The sequence below is a fragment of the Tigriopus californicus genome, chromosome 12, assembly GCF_007210705.1.
Source record: "Tigriopus californicus strain San Diego chromosome 12, Tcal_SD_v2.1, whole genome shotgun sequence".
Classification (NCBI taxonomy): domain Eukaryota; kingdom Metazoa; phylum Arthropoda; class Copepoda; order Harpacticoida; family Harpacticidae; genus Tigriopus; species Tigriopus californicus.
Genome location: NC_081451.1, coordinates 3,440,282 through 3,458,800, shown reverse-complemented (window position 1 = coordinate 3,458,800; position 18,519 = coordinate 3,440,282). Strand labels below are relative to the sequence as shown.

Below are 18,519 nucleotides of genomic sequence, written 5' to 3'. Positions count from 1 at the left end.
AAAGGCTATCTTGAGGAGTTAATGAGTCATGGTTTTCATGAATATATTGACGGCTGTTTTGAATCTTGAGTCTTGAGTGGCTTCATTTGGATGACTGTTCCAAAGCCGTATAGCTTTTAAAACAAAGCACTTTCGTGGGAAGATATTATTGTCATTACCATTTTATCTGTTAACCCATTTTTGTTTATGTTTATCATTATTATTTTATTATTTTTTCACACGCTTGACAAGACCATGAGTTGCAAATATGTACATTATTTTTATAATTATAATAAGCCCATAAATGTCCAGGAATTACATCATTCGATTCATGTTCATTGAGTGCAAGTACAGCTAAACGCCAAACAGCTCCATTCGTTTAATGTTCTTCACTCTACTTTGATGTAAATATCGTCAGTGCTTTCTGTTTAACTGATAGTGGAAATAGAAAATATAATGTTATTTTTGAATAATTCGAAGCGCCCAAATACTTAAAACAGGATATCTGGGCATCAGAGATAAATGATTTCTAGTGCTTTAGTTTTCCCATGAGTTTAAAAAAGCGTCGAGGTCGTCCTGGTTATTTATTATCTGAGTGGTAAATAAGCTGTGGAATATCTACCCATTAGATTTCTATTTTTCATTGCGAATGTTTACGTCTACTTCCGACACCAAATTAAATGTCAAGACCATCAACGAAGGCAAACTTGGAAATGAGAATCATGTCGTTACAGGAACAGGTGTGAGTCTTTTATTCGAAGAAAGTGCAAGTAAAATCCAATAATTGGTTTTGATGCCTTTTTGCTGCGTTAATGTGGGAAAACTTTTTTCTCTTTTGTCATTTTCTCTTTCTATTGATCTATCTCGAATTATCTTCATCTCAGTTGAAGCTAAACACACCTGGATTACTTCGTCTTTGCCTTTTTTTGTCATATTTGGTCGAACTAAATAATGACTTAAATATTGATTTCAGTGCGAGATCACTTATTTGTGTCAACTGTGATTTGCCCTCTGTTTCAAAACTTGGGTTTGGCAAAACTGTTTTTCATTAGGGGTTGAAATAATCGTCAGAAGTGGAAATACATGTTTTCTTTTTGAAAAATATTCCCCCACAAACCAAACATAGTCAAACTATTTGATGAATAGATAAATTTCATGACTTTGATAATGCTTCATGATCGGACCTCAAAAAGCAACACTTTTTCGTGATGTTTAGAACCTAAAGTTATAATGCCTGGAGTAAAGTCAAGGAAGCATTTATGATTCAATTTCTTTCCATCGTCGATAAAGTAAGGAAAAAATCTTTGAAAAAATCCCGAAACAAATACCAATGACCAAAATTAAACTTAAGCAGCATAATTATTGCAAAAGAATATTTTCCAGGGTTCCTCTTTTCTCCAATCCAGAATTACTTTTGTTTAAACCTGATTCAACCTTATGTTTGTAGTCCCTTATATTTATTCCATATTGTCCGGGTATTTGCAAATACGAATAAAGAAACATCTAACATCACCCTAGTGCTGCTGACTTGACTTTTGTCCGTTTTTGTGCGTGTAGCCATGTATGGTTGGTTGCAAATTGGTGAAGACTAAAGACTGAAGCTTTGTCTCAGGGAAATGTGAGCTAAAGCTGACCACTTGAATAGATTCCTGTGAGTGAGAAATGTCATCCTTAATCAAAAGGTACAGTAGAGAACATCCACTACACTGGTGTCGTCGTGGATGTCAGTCCTCTTCCTCACGTGGTTGTTGTGCAAGGGATTTGTGAAGTTCGTTGTAACCAATGGGATCTGATCAGCACTTGTCATGGGTTTATGACCTCGGTTTGCCTCTTTAATCACTGTGAAAGATCAAACGAAAATAGATGGAGGAAAAAGACGTCAGTGTTGTACCGTGATCTGTGACCTCTCCGCCAAGCTAAATCTGTCACCAGCATCAACAACTTTCACGGTCGCTCAAAGGTAGTTTTGATTCGGGATCGATCCTGTTTGACTGTGGCTTTTTTGGAAATATTTTGGGGATTTTTATTATAAACCAATTATGACAGCTCTATCTGAAGATTCTATAGGACTTTAAGCAAACTTAATGCTTGTTTGCTTCAAATTCAATTGAAGAGATTTTTGCCTTTTTTGGAGATATTTTGGGATTTTTTTTCGATTTTACTCAAAGCATATGAGACAAAATATAATAAGACTTAAAGCCATTGTTTATCAACAGACTAACTGTTTGCTATATATTCAAACGATGCATTAAAGCACTTCATTCTGGAGGGATTATTCCTTGGCTGAAATGCCTCCAAGGATGATTTGCTAGCATTATGTTTAAGGGCAAAACGAATTGCTCAGACCATTTTCAAGGTTTTTGGTTCTCTGACCTTTTTTTTATAAATATGACAACGTACCCATTTATTTTACTCAATACCTAAAAGAAATTAGACCAAGTGGCATCAGTATCTTTACGCTAGAAGTTTCCAATTTCTGAGCTTTTTTGCGCAGAAAATGTGAGATAAAGTTATAGCCCTAACTAATTTAATGCTTTCAATTCAAAATGTGAGTGCAATAAACTTTTTGTAAAATTATTCTTTATACTATTTCATTGCAATCTTCCTCCGCAAAATTTTAAAAAATGCCGTTGCTAAAGATTAGACTAAGCCCCTTATATTGTATGAAAGTGTTCATGAAAACTGACTCATTTTTCATCCTAATATTTATCTGCCTGGTCATTTCAAAATAAATTAAGAATTCATGATTACAGAAAAATATTTTCCAATGCATCTCATTTTCGCACATTTCGTCTAGGCTTAGTATGAACATCTTATGAGGTTGAGACCCACCGTGCGATTCCCCGATCGATTGGTCTGACAAGGATTCAAGAACAGCCCGAGCAAAATATCACACAAGATCACAATACAACGGGATTGCCATCCGCAGTCAAGGAAACAAATCATGGAGGAAAGTTCCAATGCCAATTTCGCGGGGCTTCTGTTCAAGTTGTGTGCCTTCAGTGAAGATTTTTCCCAAAGGAAGGCGGTCAAGATTCATCTGTGTTTGTCCATCTTGCTCAACGTGATTGTGATCGCCTCATCCGCCATCACCTTTGGGATCACCATTGCCGATCAGTTTCAACAGGAAGTCTACACCCACTTTGAGACCACAGACCTCGAATCCGAATCGCAAGTCGAAGCAAGTCAGTTTTTTTGTGTGACAAATAAGATTACTTTAGAACAAACTGTTTGCAGATTGGTTTTGGAGAGGTTTAACAAAAATGCTTTAAGGATTATTTGAGGGAAGACAATCCCGATTATCGGAAGTTTTCTTTGATGCTAGGATAGTTATTCTAGATAATTTTTTTCTAAGTCGGACGAAGGAAATGCGAAAATCCCTTTCCGCAAAGGAAGCTCTTTTAGGATTGTAAATGCTGGGAAGATGGCTGCTTCTGCAAATACTAAAACAGTTATAAAAGCTGGTTTGTTTGCCAGGTCATTTGGATTCAGTCTTTTTGCTGAAAATCGGCTTTAAAAAATTCCATACGCGGCTGGAATTGACATTTGTTGCCTTTTTACCGAAGGATTACCATTTTTAAGAAGCACAGAAATTGAACCGCTTTTCTGATATTTTTTGCTTTAATCTATCCTTAAAGAGCATTTAAGATAAGGCAAGACTTTATTTTTCATATTGTGGGAACTACAGTTTATATTTTGAAAGCTTTTTTATTTCAATTGACTGATTATTTGAAACTTTAATTGTATTTGCCGTCTTGTTGAATTGACGCAATCAATAACTTTTTTACCTGACGAAACCCAACATCGTCATTTTTCCCCGATTTAGTGTTGAAGTTTACAAATCATTTAGCAAACATGAACCCACCCCAAAAAAGAATCATGAATGTTTAATAATTAGCTCATTTACCACCTTGATTTGAGCGTTTTCATAACAAACCAATTTGGCCTTAGGTATGTAGAGGTCAGAATTTTACTTAGTGTCTCGAAAATTATATGTTAAAATGTTGAAAGGCATTGTTTTTCTTTCTTTTGGGGAGGTTGATGTCAAGATGTCAATAGGGGTAGTTATTTCCAACGTCAGAGAGCACAAAAGAAATGAGACAGCGACACAGTAGATTGAAAAATGAGCTAATCGAAACATGCCATGAACGCAATTTCTTATCCGAACAGTATGTGACCTGCATCACTAATTATTCATAAGATTTTGATTGAATCAGCCAAAAACAACACAAACACATTAAAATTCAATAAAGAGGTATTGGCCTAATCGGTCCTTTACTTGGTAGAGGCTAACTCACAAAGCGCCCTCTGAAGTGCAGAACGTAAACCATATTTCGTTTAGCATAGGAAACTAATGGTTTCGAAATTTTCTGTTATATTTTTTTGGAACTATATTGACGTTAAATTGGTCCAGGGTACCGTAGTCTAAGGCAAACGTTCATAACAATTAATTTTTTTTGTCTCCTCCAAGCAAAAATTATACGACTCAATCATTAATGCAATGAACCCCCCAAATATTAACCAGTCCTTCCGTTTTCAGTCATGATTGTTGTTGCGTTTTGTCTCTGTTACTCAATCATCGGGATGACAATGGATTGTTTAGCAATGATTGGCATTCACCATGTAAATGCGAAATTGCTTTTACCTTGGCTGTTGTGGTGCATTTTCGATGCAGGTAAGCAGTCGCCATTTGATGGATCATAGTTCAAGAATGCAGAAAACCCTGCTAACCTTAGCAGTATCAATGCAGCTTTTTAGCCTTCCTCTACCTTTACGTGCTTTTGGTGCGAATAAACGACACAATTTTGGACGCTTTTTTAAGACAAAGGAGAGTAAGGGCGTATTTCGACTCCAATCATAAATGTACTAACTTAGTATAAAATACATTAGCTTTACTACGCATAAATCATGACCAAAAAAAGACAATTATCTCACCAGAAACTGAGGGCGCTAAAAAGCAAAAGGTCATTGGAAAAAATGTTTTATGATTTTCGTCAGCATAGTTTGGTTTTAGACTTAAAAAAGTTAAAAAAGGTGAAAATGAATTGCAATTATTTGGCGGTTTACCAAAGCGAAAATTGTTACATGCACAATACAAATCATTACAATTACAATCACAAATTCACAAGTTCACATAAGCTTTATTTTAGGGCAGTTCAGTTTTGCCATGTCAAAAATAAATGAGCGTTTTCTTAGCCTATAAAAAATATTGAGATTAGTTTCTTCTCCTGGTTGTTTCTCAAGCAATTTAGTTTGGTTTCAGGGTAACCATTTTATGGACCAGGGTGACATAAAAAAAGATCGATATGAATTAACTCGTAACACTTAGACAAAAATGGGTCAGATACAATTTCTCAGACCGCAACCTCATCTTCTTCTCCCAAGTGGTTAGTATTCTACGTTTTGCACGACGTAGAAATATTTTACTGATATAGCGCACCAGCCTTGAATCCCAGGATATTCAAAATATGTATGCACCAAATACAGATTTTCATTGCTGTAGCATCTAAAAAAAGTAAAGGCTTGCTCACCTCACTAGCATTACCATGTACAATGAAAACCCAATTTTTTGAAGTGCTTGAGAACCCATTAGTGTTAAACCAAATTCCGACTCTTGTTTGACTGGCTTTACGGGTTATATCATCAATTAACCTTAAACAAACCGAGATATTGTTGATAATAGCAACAAACTAAAATGACATGTTTTCAAGTGTTTCATTCTGATGACAAAAAAGGCTGCTATTCTTTAATTGATGACTCTCATTTTGCTTTCAGCCACATTAATCACTACAATCGTGGTTGTGATTGTTTATACCCAGAATGCAATGGCGTTCCTCCTCTTCATCCGAATCATATGGAATGCGTTCATATGGATTAATCTGAAAGCGTTATACCAAGAAGATTATCTAACGTGTCAAGAAGAAGTCCTATATTAAAGTATGGAATCATAACTTTTAGAAATATAACTAAAGCGTATTACGGCTCGGCGGTAGTTTCTTTTCCAGATGTCACAACCTCTCAAAGCCAAATTTCAGAATTCGTAACTCTTAAGTTGGATTGCTCAAAACATGGTACAAATGCATTTCGTCTTCAGTTTTCGACATTCTTCCTTTCCTTATTTTCTGGGCATGCACTTTTTCGCATTTTTGATTTATTTCGGACATTTTTGAACTGCTTGCAAACAATTTGCTCTCATTTTCCCTTTTCGGTATGTTCACTTCTTAATGATGTAAAATTTGTTTTTTTTCCTATTTCCTATTTTTAACTATTCAAATTTATGCCCAACGTTTTAAAATTGCGTCTCGTTAGGGTAAAAAAAACAGATTCCTGCACTGGCTTGGCTTTTCTCAGAAGAGCAGAACAGAGAAGTATGACTAAGACTCAAGTCTGTTTTGCCAAAGCGCAATTAAAAGGTTTCTTTAGCTACCTAAAACGGTTTACCAATTTACCATTTGGCAACTTTATTGGGTAATAAATGAGACATAATATGATAAACCACTCTATGGAATGAATTGCTTCAGATGAAAATATGCAACTTTTTTTGATATTAATTTGCACTTTTCACTCACCACCATCTTTTTGCATTTTCCTATTCCTTTGTTGATAGTTCTATTAAGAAAGTAAATTGAGCTAAATTTATCTGAAACTGGGGATTTGCATTTTCTGTTGCATTTTCATTTTTTGCCGTCTTTCATTGCATTTATTGAACAACCCTACTTAAAAGACACTGAATAATGCATTGGTTTCCAAGCAAAGAACTAAAAACGTGTATTTTCAGAGCAAATCGACGACAAAGGAAAAATTTATGACAAGTGATGAGGGAAAACCAGGAGTCATCTGAGCTTTTGGAACCGAAGTTGCTCACGCAAATGTCGCTTTTTTTGTTCAAATATTTTCGACGATGATTTAGCAAATACATTGTCAGCATCGCGTAATAATTTAAGGTTAGTGGATTGAACATGAGCTCACTGACTTACAAAAGCCATAACGGAACGACTTTCGAGGATAAATTGCAGTACATTCCTCAAAGTTTTATGTCTGTCAATAAGTTTCTGCATAATTGATTACCAATGAGATAACAGTTGGAACTTGAGAGAAGCAAGTTGAATCACTTATCATTAGTGACGACTGACATAAAGTGCATCTAATGATTTAAAATCAGCGGACAGACTATGATAAATAGGCATGTGCTTCAAACCAGAATGTATCTTAGAATCCTCTCTAGGCAATCACATTTGCCTTTTTTATGAGAGGCGAATTATGGATATTAAAATCTAATCAATCAAAACTAATGCTGCACAAATAGAAAGAAGAACAAGAGACCTTTATTATTTCAGTTCAATCACTCAAGAATGGATGTTGATCGTAACAAATAACATTCCCTAAATTCCACTATCAATTGGCGTTTTTTGCAAACAGGCTGTCCTCTTAATGCTATTCATTTACGGTCACAATAGGCCCTAAATAAAAAGTCATCAAACAAGTCAGAACTTCCAAGGTTTAAAACACTTTTCTAATTTTGGAAAAAAAGTGTTTACTTGATGTTTCAAATTCGAAGCTCTCGGCAATTGGAAGCAAACCAGTCAAGTAATGTATAAATGAAAGTAAAAATGGTTGGGATTGGGATTGGCAGCGAAGCAGCAATTACGCCACCAACATTTGCACCCACTCTATAAAAGGGAGTTCGTTGATCGATAGATAAAAAAGTTGCTTAGGATCATTGACAATTCTCGACGCTTCATTCTACGCCCTCTGGAAGTTAATTCATATTCTAAGACATGGACGAATTGAAAAATATTCCCTAGATGTATTTGCCAAGTGATACAAAACCACATATGTTGAAGCAAATCTGAATCATTCGCAATATTAGCTCATGAAATTAAGTTGCATTTTTGCTATTTTTTGTTCACATTGTTATTCCATTCTGATACGAAGTATCAAAACATTAGTATCTTCATGCACATGCAATAAGGGATATGAATTGATTCAAATTGCCGTTACAACCAAGCAACTGTCGTGATGAAAAGGAGTAGTATTAAAAACTAATCACTTGTTCGAGCAAACGGTATTTGGATACAGAGGCAAAACTATACCAATAATAACATTTAATAAAATTTTGTGGCACAACTTGTTCGATTATGTTATAATCTATATTTCCATTGCTTAAATTGAAAAATACTTTTCGGGTAAGTTGTGTTTTTTGCTGAAAACAGTTTAGAAATTTTGGCAGAGAATCATTGAATGGGTTTGAGTTACGCAATTAATATAAAAAGAAAACATGTGTTATTATGTAAAATGCAAATGCTGAAATGTGTCACTAAAATGTGTTGCTTTCGCTTCCTTAAATTACGTTGTATGCATATTTCAGGACCGATTGCAGTTATGATAACTTAAATGAGATGGCCCTAAGATTCATTAAGTATCATTTGATATTCAGATCCCATAGCACAAAAACCTACTGAAGTTGAATATCCTGGTGACTAATGACGAATCTGTATCCTATACAGGGATAAATTTGGCGTTTAATGACGTGTCGAGTTCGAAATTCGAATGCGTGTTCGTTATGCGATAAGAGAGCGAACCAAGATTGAAGTTATTTCATGAGACGGATGCAGGGCTTGAAGCGTGATGGATTTGCCCTTTTTTAATTCCTTTTAAAATCAACCGGCGGGAAAATGTACTGCTAACCACAGCTCTGAAGAAGTCCACAGGTCCGAGCAAGTGGATCGACGGACGACTCCAAGTCATTTGGAGGTGCCCGCGATTTGTCATCAAGATGAACTGAATTGATTCGGAAAAACCTGGAATGACAGTCCGTCCAAATGAGCAAAAACGTTGACAATCTCTTCCAGAGACAAGCACAGCCTCTTGCTCCGGCAACGAATAAAAAAACGGGTGACTATCTTGTGACGAGAGTCCAATGATAGTATTAGATTGAAGGTACCAATCGTGAGTCTAGTATCTGTTTGAGAGACTCGGGATCAATATTGAGCGATATGGAATGAAGAAAAGTCGATCCTGGACCTGAGCTGGCTTTAATGAAAGAATTCTCTAAAATAATTGGCCGATCTCGTTCGTAGATAAGACCACTCCAAAAACCAAAGGCAGTGCTCTGATGTCTTGACAACCAACGACGAAGGCCTTGGTTGTCCACTCGGGTCAGCCACTCAAAACTTGATCTGGATGCATTTCGGGAATACAGAAATCTTTCTTATTCTTAAGATCTTGAATGACATTCAACTTTTAGACCGAACAACAAACAAGGTGTAAAAGCCTGTTTTTACCTACTACCGCAACACAACATTCTCCGTTGTGTTAACAAGTTTGTCCAGACTGGGTCAAAAATCATTGTATTTTGATACCACTCAAGGGAAACTGTTTTCGACTGCTTATGGACACCTTTTTGACAGGTGCACAAATTTAAGAGTGACTGAAGCAATTTTCCGGACATACCTTTAGTGACTAACATTTCAATACTGGGATCAATTCACACTATGTAGTCTTCAGTCCATGGGTGTTCTGTAGGTCAGGGTAAAATTTGCACGTTCAAAGAGGAGTTAATCTGAATTGGTGTGGTACAATAACAAAAGCACCATCACTTTGGAAAGTGAATTTTCTCACATCCTCTGGGTTGTTCATAAATTGCCCAAAGTTATTATTATCTCATAATCCAGTTCGTCCAGAATCAACTTCATACGTAGCCAACAAATACCAGAAAGGTATTTACTACACGTGTAAAGTTTTCTTTGAGAATGGTCGGTTAGAATATAGACTGCACGAGATATGAACTTGTAGCGGAAGACGAAAATTGCGTATGGCCTGAAACATTCATCTATCCAAATATACCATTTGTTACAACTAAAAGATCTGACCAAATGAATCAATTTGGCCAAGTTAGAAGAGGCAGCCAAAGACATGTAGTTCACTTGATAAAGTTTGAATCGATGGTATCCATCCCCTTGGTTAACTGTATAAACTTTCAACGAGATCACTTTGGAAGGCACTGCTTTACAATTGAATCCTATAAAAGTGACATGCCTTGGATTACAACAATTGTGTTTTATATTTATACTATCCCAACCGACTTCGAGTTGTTCTGACTCCTCGGAAATCCATTTTCAGTCCATATTTTTAGAAGTCTGTTGTTAGAGTGATCCAGTCAAGGACCTCTCGTGTATAAAATGCTGTGTTAAGCATTGTAATGTTCATCAACTAGATCGTGATGTTCTTTTTTTCGTTTAGCTACTTGAATGTATTCCACTAACATGTTTAGTGACACCTTTGAAACGGCGGATTTTTCTACTACAGTGCACAAAACCAGAAAGTAGGTGCACTAAACCTACTTGCTTTTCTGTCCTACAGACCAAACATTTGTAATTTTAGCGGTACAATGCGCGATACAATGACTGTGCAGTACAAATATCTTCCAAAAGTGGGGACAGTGTGTTTTTGAGTTCACAATAGTTCTTGCATCATAAAACTCCCTAACGTTCATTATTGTAAGTAGGTATGATATGGTATAGAGCCAACCATCAATGAAGCCCTGACATCTCTTGAGATTTAAAAAATATCTTTGATAAATTGTCCTGCGTCATGGGAGCCTCCAGCACCACAACAACCATCACTTTTATTGCAGATGATGGGACGTTCGCTTGTAAAACACAGCACAGAGGAGAGCTCTTGAAGTGCAATTTCAGTGCATGCCTTCAGGTGAATTTGATGCATGAGCAATGCAACCAGGTATTCCCAAACCTTAAGTGAGGTGATTGGAATGCGTAATTTATTTCTATACGTATTAGTGCCTTCATGCCATTTTGTTTTCATACCATATGGAGTGGTTGTAAAATATAAAAGTGATTAGTGACTGATTGGGAAGTCTTTCAATGCCAAATTGGCGTGTTTCCCATGGTGGATATTGTTTGAGGAGAGCAGCTAGAGACAGCAGTTTTTTTATTACAATTTCCAATCTTATTGTTACTATTGACATTCTTGAAGGCTATGCATGCCTATAGTAATACTGATAATATGTTGGCCACTCGGAAAGATATGTGATGTAAGTCTAGGAGGAACTTGTAAATCAGTGACCACTCAATGGCAAATGAGTTACGGATTGCCTTAGGTCTTGACGGATTGATCAAAGTAGGCACTTTCGGGTAATGTTTTTGCCACAGGTATTTTGAAAGGACCCTCCAATTCAGACGAACACTGACTGAATTATTGCTCTTGTCCATAACCCAAAAGATAACGTTGATGTAGTTAGACACCTTCATCACAGCAGATTCATTAGCTGTCAACCACGGTAATCAATAACGCTTAAAATTCCACATTGAAAACCCAAGGTTTTAGAACAGACATAGTTTTAAAAGTGCTGGGATGTAAACAATGGTTTGTTTCAAACTACGATGGAAAGAACCAGAGAGGGACTGTCGTGTCTAGGTCTCATTTGATTTCTGATTGTGTGATAAGCAGAGGAAAAGGTTTCATTGCAATCGTCGCTCCCTTGGCCTCAAATTTATCTCGGATCCATTAAGATTCTCTCTTTCAATGCCTTTTCAGGGGCGCGTAACAGGCGTTAGTGTTTCACAACCAGGAGTGCTAAAAAAGGCCTCCCTTTAAAGTGCTGGAAGTCCAAAGTTGAACATCAATCAAGATTCTCATTCATAACTAACTACTGGCTTTGCATGCAAGTAATCTCCATCCCTGAATTTCTGCTTTGAACAGTAGGTAGCTGTCGATTTAATTCGTACCAATAACGTCTTCAAGGTGGTTTCCCAAAATCATTGCGAAAGATTTGGATCTCTCCATGATAAGAAATGAAAAGAAAACGACGGTCATTGAGGCCGGACAGTGTTTCCCTGTTTGGGATAAGCTTGTCTGAGTATTTCCTAACCCACTATCGACCATTGTTTTATGGTTTAATATTTCTTGGCATCCTATAGCATCGCTCCGCAGGTAGACGGAGTAGAAGAAGCAAGTACCTAGGTAGAAGTGTATGAGGACAGCATGAAATTTATATGAGAGGCCTCTAGCAACACACGAGTGAACAGACAAACTGCGCTCCACCAACAATCACTCATCACTCAGCCACACATGGATATTTTGAACATATTTTCAGCCCATTTCTGCACACCCATGCACAAATGAAATGGAAAGTAATATTTTGCTCTTTAAGCTACAGATGAATAAAGAAATCCATAATGCTTCGATGAGTGGTGTTTTCGTTTTTGTCGGCTTTTTAAGCCATTGACTTATTCTTTGTTTCACGGGAGGTAGTTTTGTAGATAATAAAACTATGTCAAGAAGTCACTTTTTTAGCGTAACCCCTTTGACCTCGTTCAATTTAATTATTTAAAAAAAAACATTGCACTCATGCACTTATATACATTTTCACATTAATTAAGTCCATCATACTCGTAAGAATTGCGTACATGTAATCAATGACCAACTACTCCTTAGCTGAATACATGTGTTTTAATGCAAATATTTTCGATACACACACACATACACACACTCATAGCCCAAAATTTGATTTCTTTTTTAAGTAAGAAATTCGAAATGATATGGATAATATTCCAATAAAATTGGAATCATATTCTTCTAATTTAAAGTGACAAAAGTATTGGTCGGATCTGTAAAGTGTTTTATATTTATTCAAGAAGTATTGCCTCCCTGTATTGCGACGAAGTCCAAGAAGAGGAATAATTTCGGAATACTGGCGCAGTATTAATTTACTTTCAATGGCCATTATATGCAAAGACGATAAAACCATGTCACAGGCCGATTTTCATTAATTTTTGATGGGATATTGAAGAATATCTTATCGTTTGAGCCTGTTTTTATGTCAAGCTACTTTCACGGTTGACACACCTCGTACCAAAACTTATCATCTTATTCCTTGCGTTGAGATAGATAAAGCACTTCAAATGAATTCAATTCGGAAGATGCTCCGTTCTTTCAGAAAAGAGTGTATGTTGTGCTACCTTAGTTGAACCTGAAAATAGTGCGTGTAATTTCTACTAGAGCACGTCACATTTGTGTAGCTGGGTCTGGAGAATGATCTGGCCAACTATTTACGTAGTTCTCCGAGCTCGAGTGAAGATCTCGTAAAAATGTCTTGCCCAAAGCAACGTACGTATAAACTCGGCATCTCGGTCGGCTTTGATAGGGAATTCTCTAGATACTTTTTTTTTAAGCTCCAAGCTCTTACGTCGTGACATTTGTATCGTATTCACTCAAGTCGGTTAGGGGGAAGTGTCAGCTCATTATTTGAGCATCAGTGTCTCTGAGGAGCATTTGTTTACAATTTGATTGGTTGCAAAGTAAACTTGGCGGATTTGCCACTCCTCGAGACATTCTCGGAAAACAATAGTTCTTCAATTGTGAAATACAAAAAAAAAATGTTCACTTAGTGTAGTACAGGATTCGTCGAGTTTGTCTGACAAGCGTAAAGTCAAATGATGAAAGACTCCTTGTTAGAGTTCGTGTGAGTTTGGGAGGATCTGGCACTTTTAGCAAATCATTGTTGAGCCATGATCCCGTGGTGAGCAACTCAGAGGGACTCTTCATTTTCCGATCTTTTGGGTTGGCTGCTCAAGAAGAGTGGGACTCTTTTTGGCGGGGGACTGCCCCGTAGTCATTCAACGAATTCGGGGACAGAAAGAGCATAATGGTGTAAATGGACATACAGAATCGTTATTCTCAAATGCCATGTCAATTGATAGACCCCTCAAGTTTAGCGTGACTATCCTGGATAGAGCCGCTTCAAATTGGGCTCGTGTTTGTTCTACTGTGGCTTGTTTCATCATGAGAGCTCACGTCAGATTTGAAAGGGTGGTGATTTCGTTTTTATCTCAAGATTTGACCCAAAAACTTGCAGCAGCAGCAGCAGTCTGGCTACTTTTAGTGAGAATACCTTAGTCACTCTGTAATTAAAGAGGCAGTAAATGTCCAGAGAAAGAGGCAACCCTCGCCAGCTTGAAGCTGATGAGCCAGGAGTGAGCAAAGAGGGCGAGCTTCACTCATGAGCATGCCTCACTCATAAGAGGTACCTTGAGGAGTACCTGCATGCTCCCTTCTGACAGATCTTAGTGTTGCCTTTGTTAAGGAGAGGTTTCCCAGTAGATCAAACACATCTAAGGATTATTTCAATCCCTCCGCCTTCTCCCACAGATTGGTATGTTAAGTTTCAATGCTTCTGAGGCTGACTGGGGTCTTTGTGGCTTGTCGGGCGGGACATGGATGAGATTGTTGTTAAGGGACTAGCTGGCCTGGAATGTATCTATGTTTTTCATCTGATGGACGGACTTGCATATTATTTCGTCTCCCTCTAGTGGATTGCTGTCCGATGGCTTGGCTTGGGAGTTTGTAGATTGGGAGATGTATCCTCTGCTTGCTCCTGTCTGTGGCTGATCATGAGCAACCCATAGATTGCCGAGAGAGTGGAAGATCCAGTCCCTCATCCGCATTCACTTGTGTACAAGGGAGAGAAATGCGTAAGAGGTGTTGAGGCAAAAACTTGAAAAACCTGTAATGTTTTTGCATGACGCATGCGTTGCAACCGTCTCGTGTCTGGGTCCTTCTCAGAGAAATCCCCTCCACACACATAGGAGTACTTGGTAGCGAACATCATGGGAAAAAACAGTAATCCACCTGTCTGGCGGGGGCTTGGAAAAAACCAGTCAGGCAGGCACAGAATTCAGGTTTCAAATCTGATGTTTTGACGTTTTGGTGAATAGACAGAGCATTGAACAGATCTATGGAAAATGTTGACTAAAAGTAAAAAGGAGGAGAGTGGACGGAGGCTCCAGTCACCGAGATCTTGGAGATAGGCTTCTCCAACGCTTCCATGGCCTCTAATGTCATTCCAGGGTTGCCAGAACCTCCTCCACTTATGCAAATCCCCATACAGTCGTCCCTGTCTGTCACTTGTCAATCGGAAAAGGAGCTTAATATGCCATTTGTAAAAGTGGCTAAATCACTTTGGAAGAGAATTGCTTTGGGATCGGATCTTGCATCCCTGGGATCTCCCAGTGTAGCAGTAAGAGTGGCGGTAGCAGTAGTGGAGCTTCGTGCATTCAAGCAAAGCTCCAATGCTTCTCTCTCTCTCGCAGCAACATGGCCATCCATGGTAAATGCCTCTTCGGCGCTGACTGCTTGCCTTTTTACCCTAACTTGGAAGTCTGGATGGAAGTGATGTTGAGGGCATAAACTCAGCTGCTTTGGGAGTGAGTGAGGACCGAGGAGTGTACCATGAGCAAGGCCATATTCACTATGCGAGCTCAGACGCCAAGAGCTTAGTACAGGGTAACCACGTGCAAGCCGGCATTTTACGCATTCAGCTTGCATGGTTGAATCAAATTTTGGACCAATTTATTGAACAATAATTGTCTGGTCACTCGGATGTATTACACAAGTTCACAACAATGCGCTTGGTTCTTGATTGGATTTTATCCATTGACATTTTAACTATGAATTGTATTCAATGAACGGGATTCTTGGGGGTAGGATGGTAGTCACCCTCCGCCCATGCAACACTCGCCGCCGACAATCCGTAGATCTGAGGCAAAATAAGGATGAGATACTTTGCAACAAGTGTCTTTGAGCACATCACCACCGTTCACTGCGCATCGCGAGGCAAAACACTCTCTGATTCTTTGGCTTGGTTTTGAAGTCCAGCAGTCTTGAAGTCACACAAGTTTGCAAACTAAGCATGCACTAAAACCATTGGTATATCGTGGTGTCTCCTTGGACGATGTGCGTGAAAGGTGGTACGAAAAGTGAGTCGTCTAAGGCCGTGAAGAGTGGTGCAGCTCCTTCGTCTGTTACTCCTGGTGTAGCAGCGGTTCGACGGACCTCACGACGGTCCCTGGGTGCCGTGATGACCCGCAGTGGCGATAAGAGGTCCTCCTCAAGTCAAAAACGAGGCTCAACTAATCCCTCCTCATCCTCCTTAGCATCGTCGGTAGCGGAAGAACAGGTTGGTGTGGTTGTTTGTCCAGATCCACAAGAAGAACAGGAAAGTTCAGGATCAGGTTCTCCAACGACAACCCGGACAACAACCACATCCTCGTGTCCTACTCCTCGGGCAGCCAAGTCGTCCTCCAACTCGTTTTTGGAGTCCAAAGTGGTAAAAACAACATTGCCACCGTCAGCTGACGCGGGTGCGAGCATTTCATCCGAAACTTGTGGAACAAGTTCTGCCCTCAGTGGCAAACCAGTTTGCCAAGAGAACGAGCCGAGTCAGGATGGTGGTCTGAAGAAGAGGTGCTCTTCAAATCCCCCGGACGAAACGGGAAACAGGGCCTCAAACACGGTCAAACACCATCCGAAGAGGGCCTGTTTGGTCAAAACCATCCAATCACCTATGGTCACAGGTGGTTCGCAGCCACGGGAGCTCAAGGTGCTCGAGGAAGAGGAGGAGGAGGACAAGGAAGAGGCATTGGATTTGGAGGAGACGGCCACCAAGAAGAAGAACGAGATCATCGGAGGTTCCAAAGGGCAGACGCGAAGGGCGCTCCTCACGCCGCCACCTCCGTCAATGGTGGTTGAAGTGACCACTGAGAGTGGTGCCAGACTTAGGGAGCCACGAAGAATTGGCGAACATGTGGAGGCCAATGATGGTCAGTCGAGAAATCTGGCCCCTGTGGTGACACTTGCAAGTAGTGGTGAGCTTCTGGGTGACAGTTCTGGCGTGGTTGTCAGTTGTGTTAGTGCCATCGGTGGTCCATTGGAGCAACAGCAACACCAACAGCAACAACACCAACAACAACAACAACATCAGGAGCATCAACAACGGAACAAAGTTCCAAAGGTCCCTGTGAAAAGCGAACAAGATCTCCTGGACTCGACTGAGAATGGTAAGCAATTTTTGACGCATGGACTACTGGCATGTTGGGTGTTATGTCAGTGGACCCAAAAGTGTGGACAATGCGTTTGTAGGGGATATTTCGGTCGGGAACTGCTTGGGTGTGAATGATTGTGATTTTGGTGTTTAGGCGATCCTCTCCGTTCTATTGTCAAACCATGAAGGACTTGGTAACAAAACAATGTTTGAGTGTGCATACATAAGGAACGAAACAACAAGGACTTCGCGATGAGGTGGACCTGAGATCTGAGCTCAGGAGCTCTTACTCAGTTTGGTTGCTTCAATACACATTCCTCTATATTGAAGGATACACGAGATCTGAGCCTTTTTTGTTCCTCTCTTGGAACAGATCACAATATTCGAGGATGACAAGCCCATTGACTTGAGTCGAATATATTACATTCGAGTCCCTGGATTGTCGCGGTCCTTTGCGATTGTACACACTATGAAAAGCATTCATTTCATGCCATTCTGTTTAGAGCCAATTTGACTACGCCCCTCTTCTCCAAGACATTTCACATTTGAATACACGGAGAGGCCTTTTAGCAAATAAATGGTAAATTGCAGATGTGTCCTCTCCTCCCACTGTGACTCTGTTATCATAATTTTGATGCATGGGGAAAAAAAACGGGAGACAAAATGCTTTCCTAAAAAGTCATGTGCTCCCAAGAGAAAATTCCCTTCGCTACTCATTTCGTGTATACAGTATGTCACTGCTTCTTTCGACGACGAATGACAAACGATGGGTGGCAAGAGCTGTTTATTTTTTTTTCGAGGGTAGTTTCGACAGCAGACCTCTCTTTGAATGGTTTGGGAACGTTGGTGGGAGTGCTTTAAATTGTTGAGGTCTCATGATAATTTTCTCTCCAATGCCCCAAGTCTCTCTCCCTCTCACGTTGGTGGAATGAGTAGGCCAACACTCGCTCTCAGTGGGGTGCCAACATTAAAGTTGGATTTATCGGACAGTCTTGATGAAATTCTGTATCTACCGTATAAGCGCAAAATCCTCGTCAATTAGTTTTTGAGCCAAAGCCAAATTGTTCGATTCCCATGTGTTACAACAATTTAATGCTATAGAGTGAAGAACATTGGTAGGGCTTATGTTTCAAGAGAAAATGTCTTGAAGAAAAGAAGCGTTGGAGATGTACCTAACTAAGACTATTGTACATAATTGAATTCCAATGGAAAGGTCTCTCGGTTTCGGTTCATTGCTATATACTTATCAGTGTTTGTAGTATTCATATATGCAAAGCGTAGACACAGCTCCATTCCTGCATTTGAATCCCCAAATCGAATCCTAGACTGACTGCTCAGAGGATTCTTTAGCATTCGAAGGCACTCACTCGCAATTCACCCATGCCTCATAGAGTATGCGGTTTGGAATTTTTTTCCATTAATTAGGCTTCTAATTTAGAGCGGTATTTATGACTCGTCAATCAGGTCGTTGAAGCGCGTTTCGTGGCTTTTGAACATGGTCACATTTCATAGCGATAATAACTTTCTACGTCTAGAGCGAGGAGGGCCTCCTTCCCGTTGAATGGTCCGTTTGGAAGTGGGATCCTGGTCAGTGGATTGGAGCCTATTTTTGGGACACTCCTACGTGACTTGATCTAGATTAATGATTGTTTGAATCCATTATTGCATGCAAGGAGACGAATGAGCTCTGAAGATTTCAA

The 18,519-nt window shown here is 39.2% G+C and overlaps 2 protein-coding genes across 4 annotated transcripts in view; both read left to right on the top strand.

The window, feature by feature from the left end:
- The first annotated feature begins 1,540 nt into the window (after positions 1-1,540).
- On the top strand, positions 1,541-5,915 carry LOC131892193 (uncharacterized). Its single transcript, XM_059241978.1, has 4 exons — positions 1,541-1,939; positions 2,777-3,164; positions 4,520-4,654; positions 5,755-5,915. Exons 2-4 carry the CDS (start codon positions 2,924-2,926, stop codon positions 5,913-5,915), a joined length of 537 nt encoding a protein of 178 aa, XP_059097961.1. The 5' UTR covers positions 1,541-1,939; positions 2,777-2,923.
- A 9,607-nt stretch (positions 5,916-15,522) lies between these two features.
- Positions 15,523-18,519, top strand: part of LOC131891881 (uncharacterized) — a 34,550-nt gene continuing 31,553 nt past the window's right edge. For 2 of the 3 annotated variants that reach the window (XM_059241562.1, XM_059241560.1), the window contains exon 1: positions 15,524-16,835. In XM_059241562.1, the coding sequence (XP_059097545.1) occupies positions 15,731-16,835 (1,105 nt within the window). In that variant the 5' untranslated portion in view covers positions 15,524-15,730. Of the gene's footprint in view, positions 16,836-18,519 lie in introns of all 3 variants that reach the window. The other variant, XM_059241561.1, reaches the window with a different exon arrangement.

What these genes read in the sequence shown, in the direction of transcription:
- LOC131892193 (XM_059241978.1), top strand. Translation starts at nt 2,924, where the DNA reads ATGGAGGAAAGTTCCAATGCCAATTTCGCGGGGCTTCTGTTCAAGTTG. An exon ending in CGAATCGCAAGTCGAAGCAA is followed by an intron (nt 3,165 to 4,519) that starts GTCAGTTTTTTT and finishes TTCCGTTTTCAG; the next exon opens with TCATGATTGTTGTTGCGTTT. An exon ending in GTGGTGCATTTTCGATGCAG is followed by an intron (nt 4,655 to 5,754) that starts GTAAGCAGTCGC and finishes TTTTGCTTTCAG; the next exon opens with CCACATTAATCACTACAATC.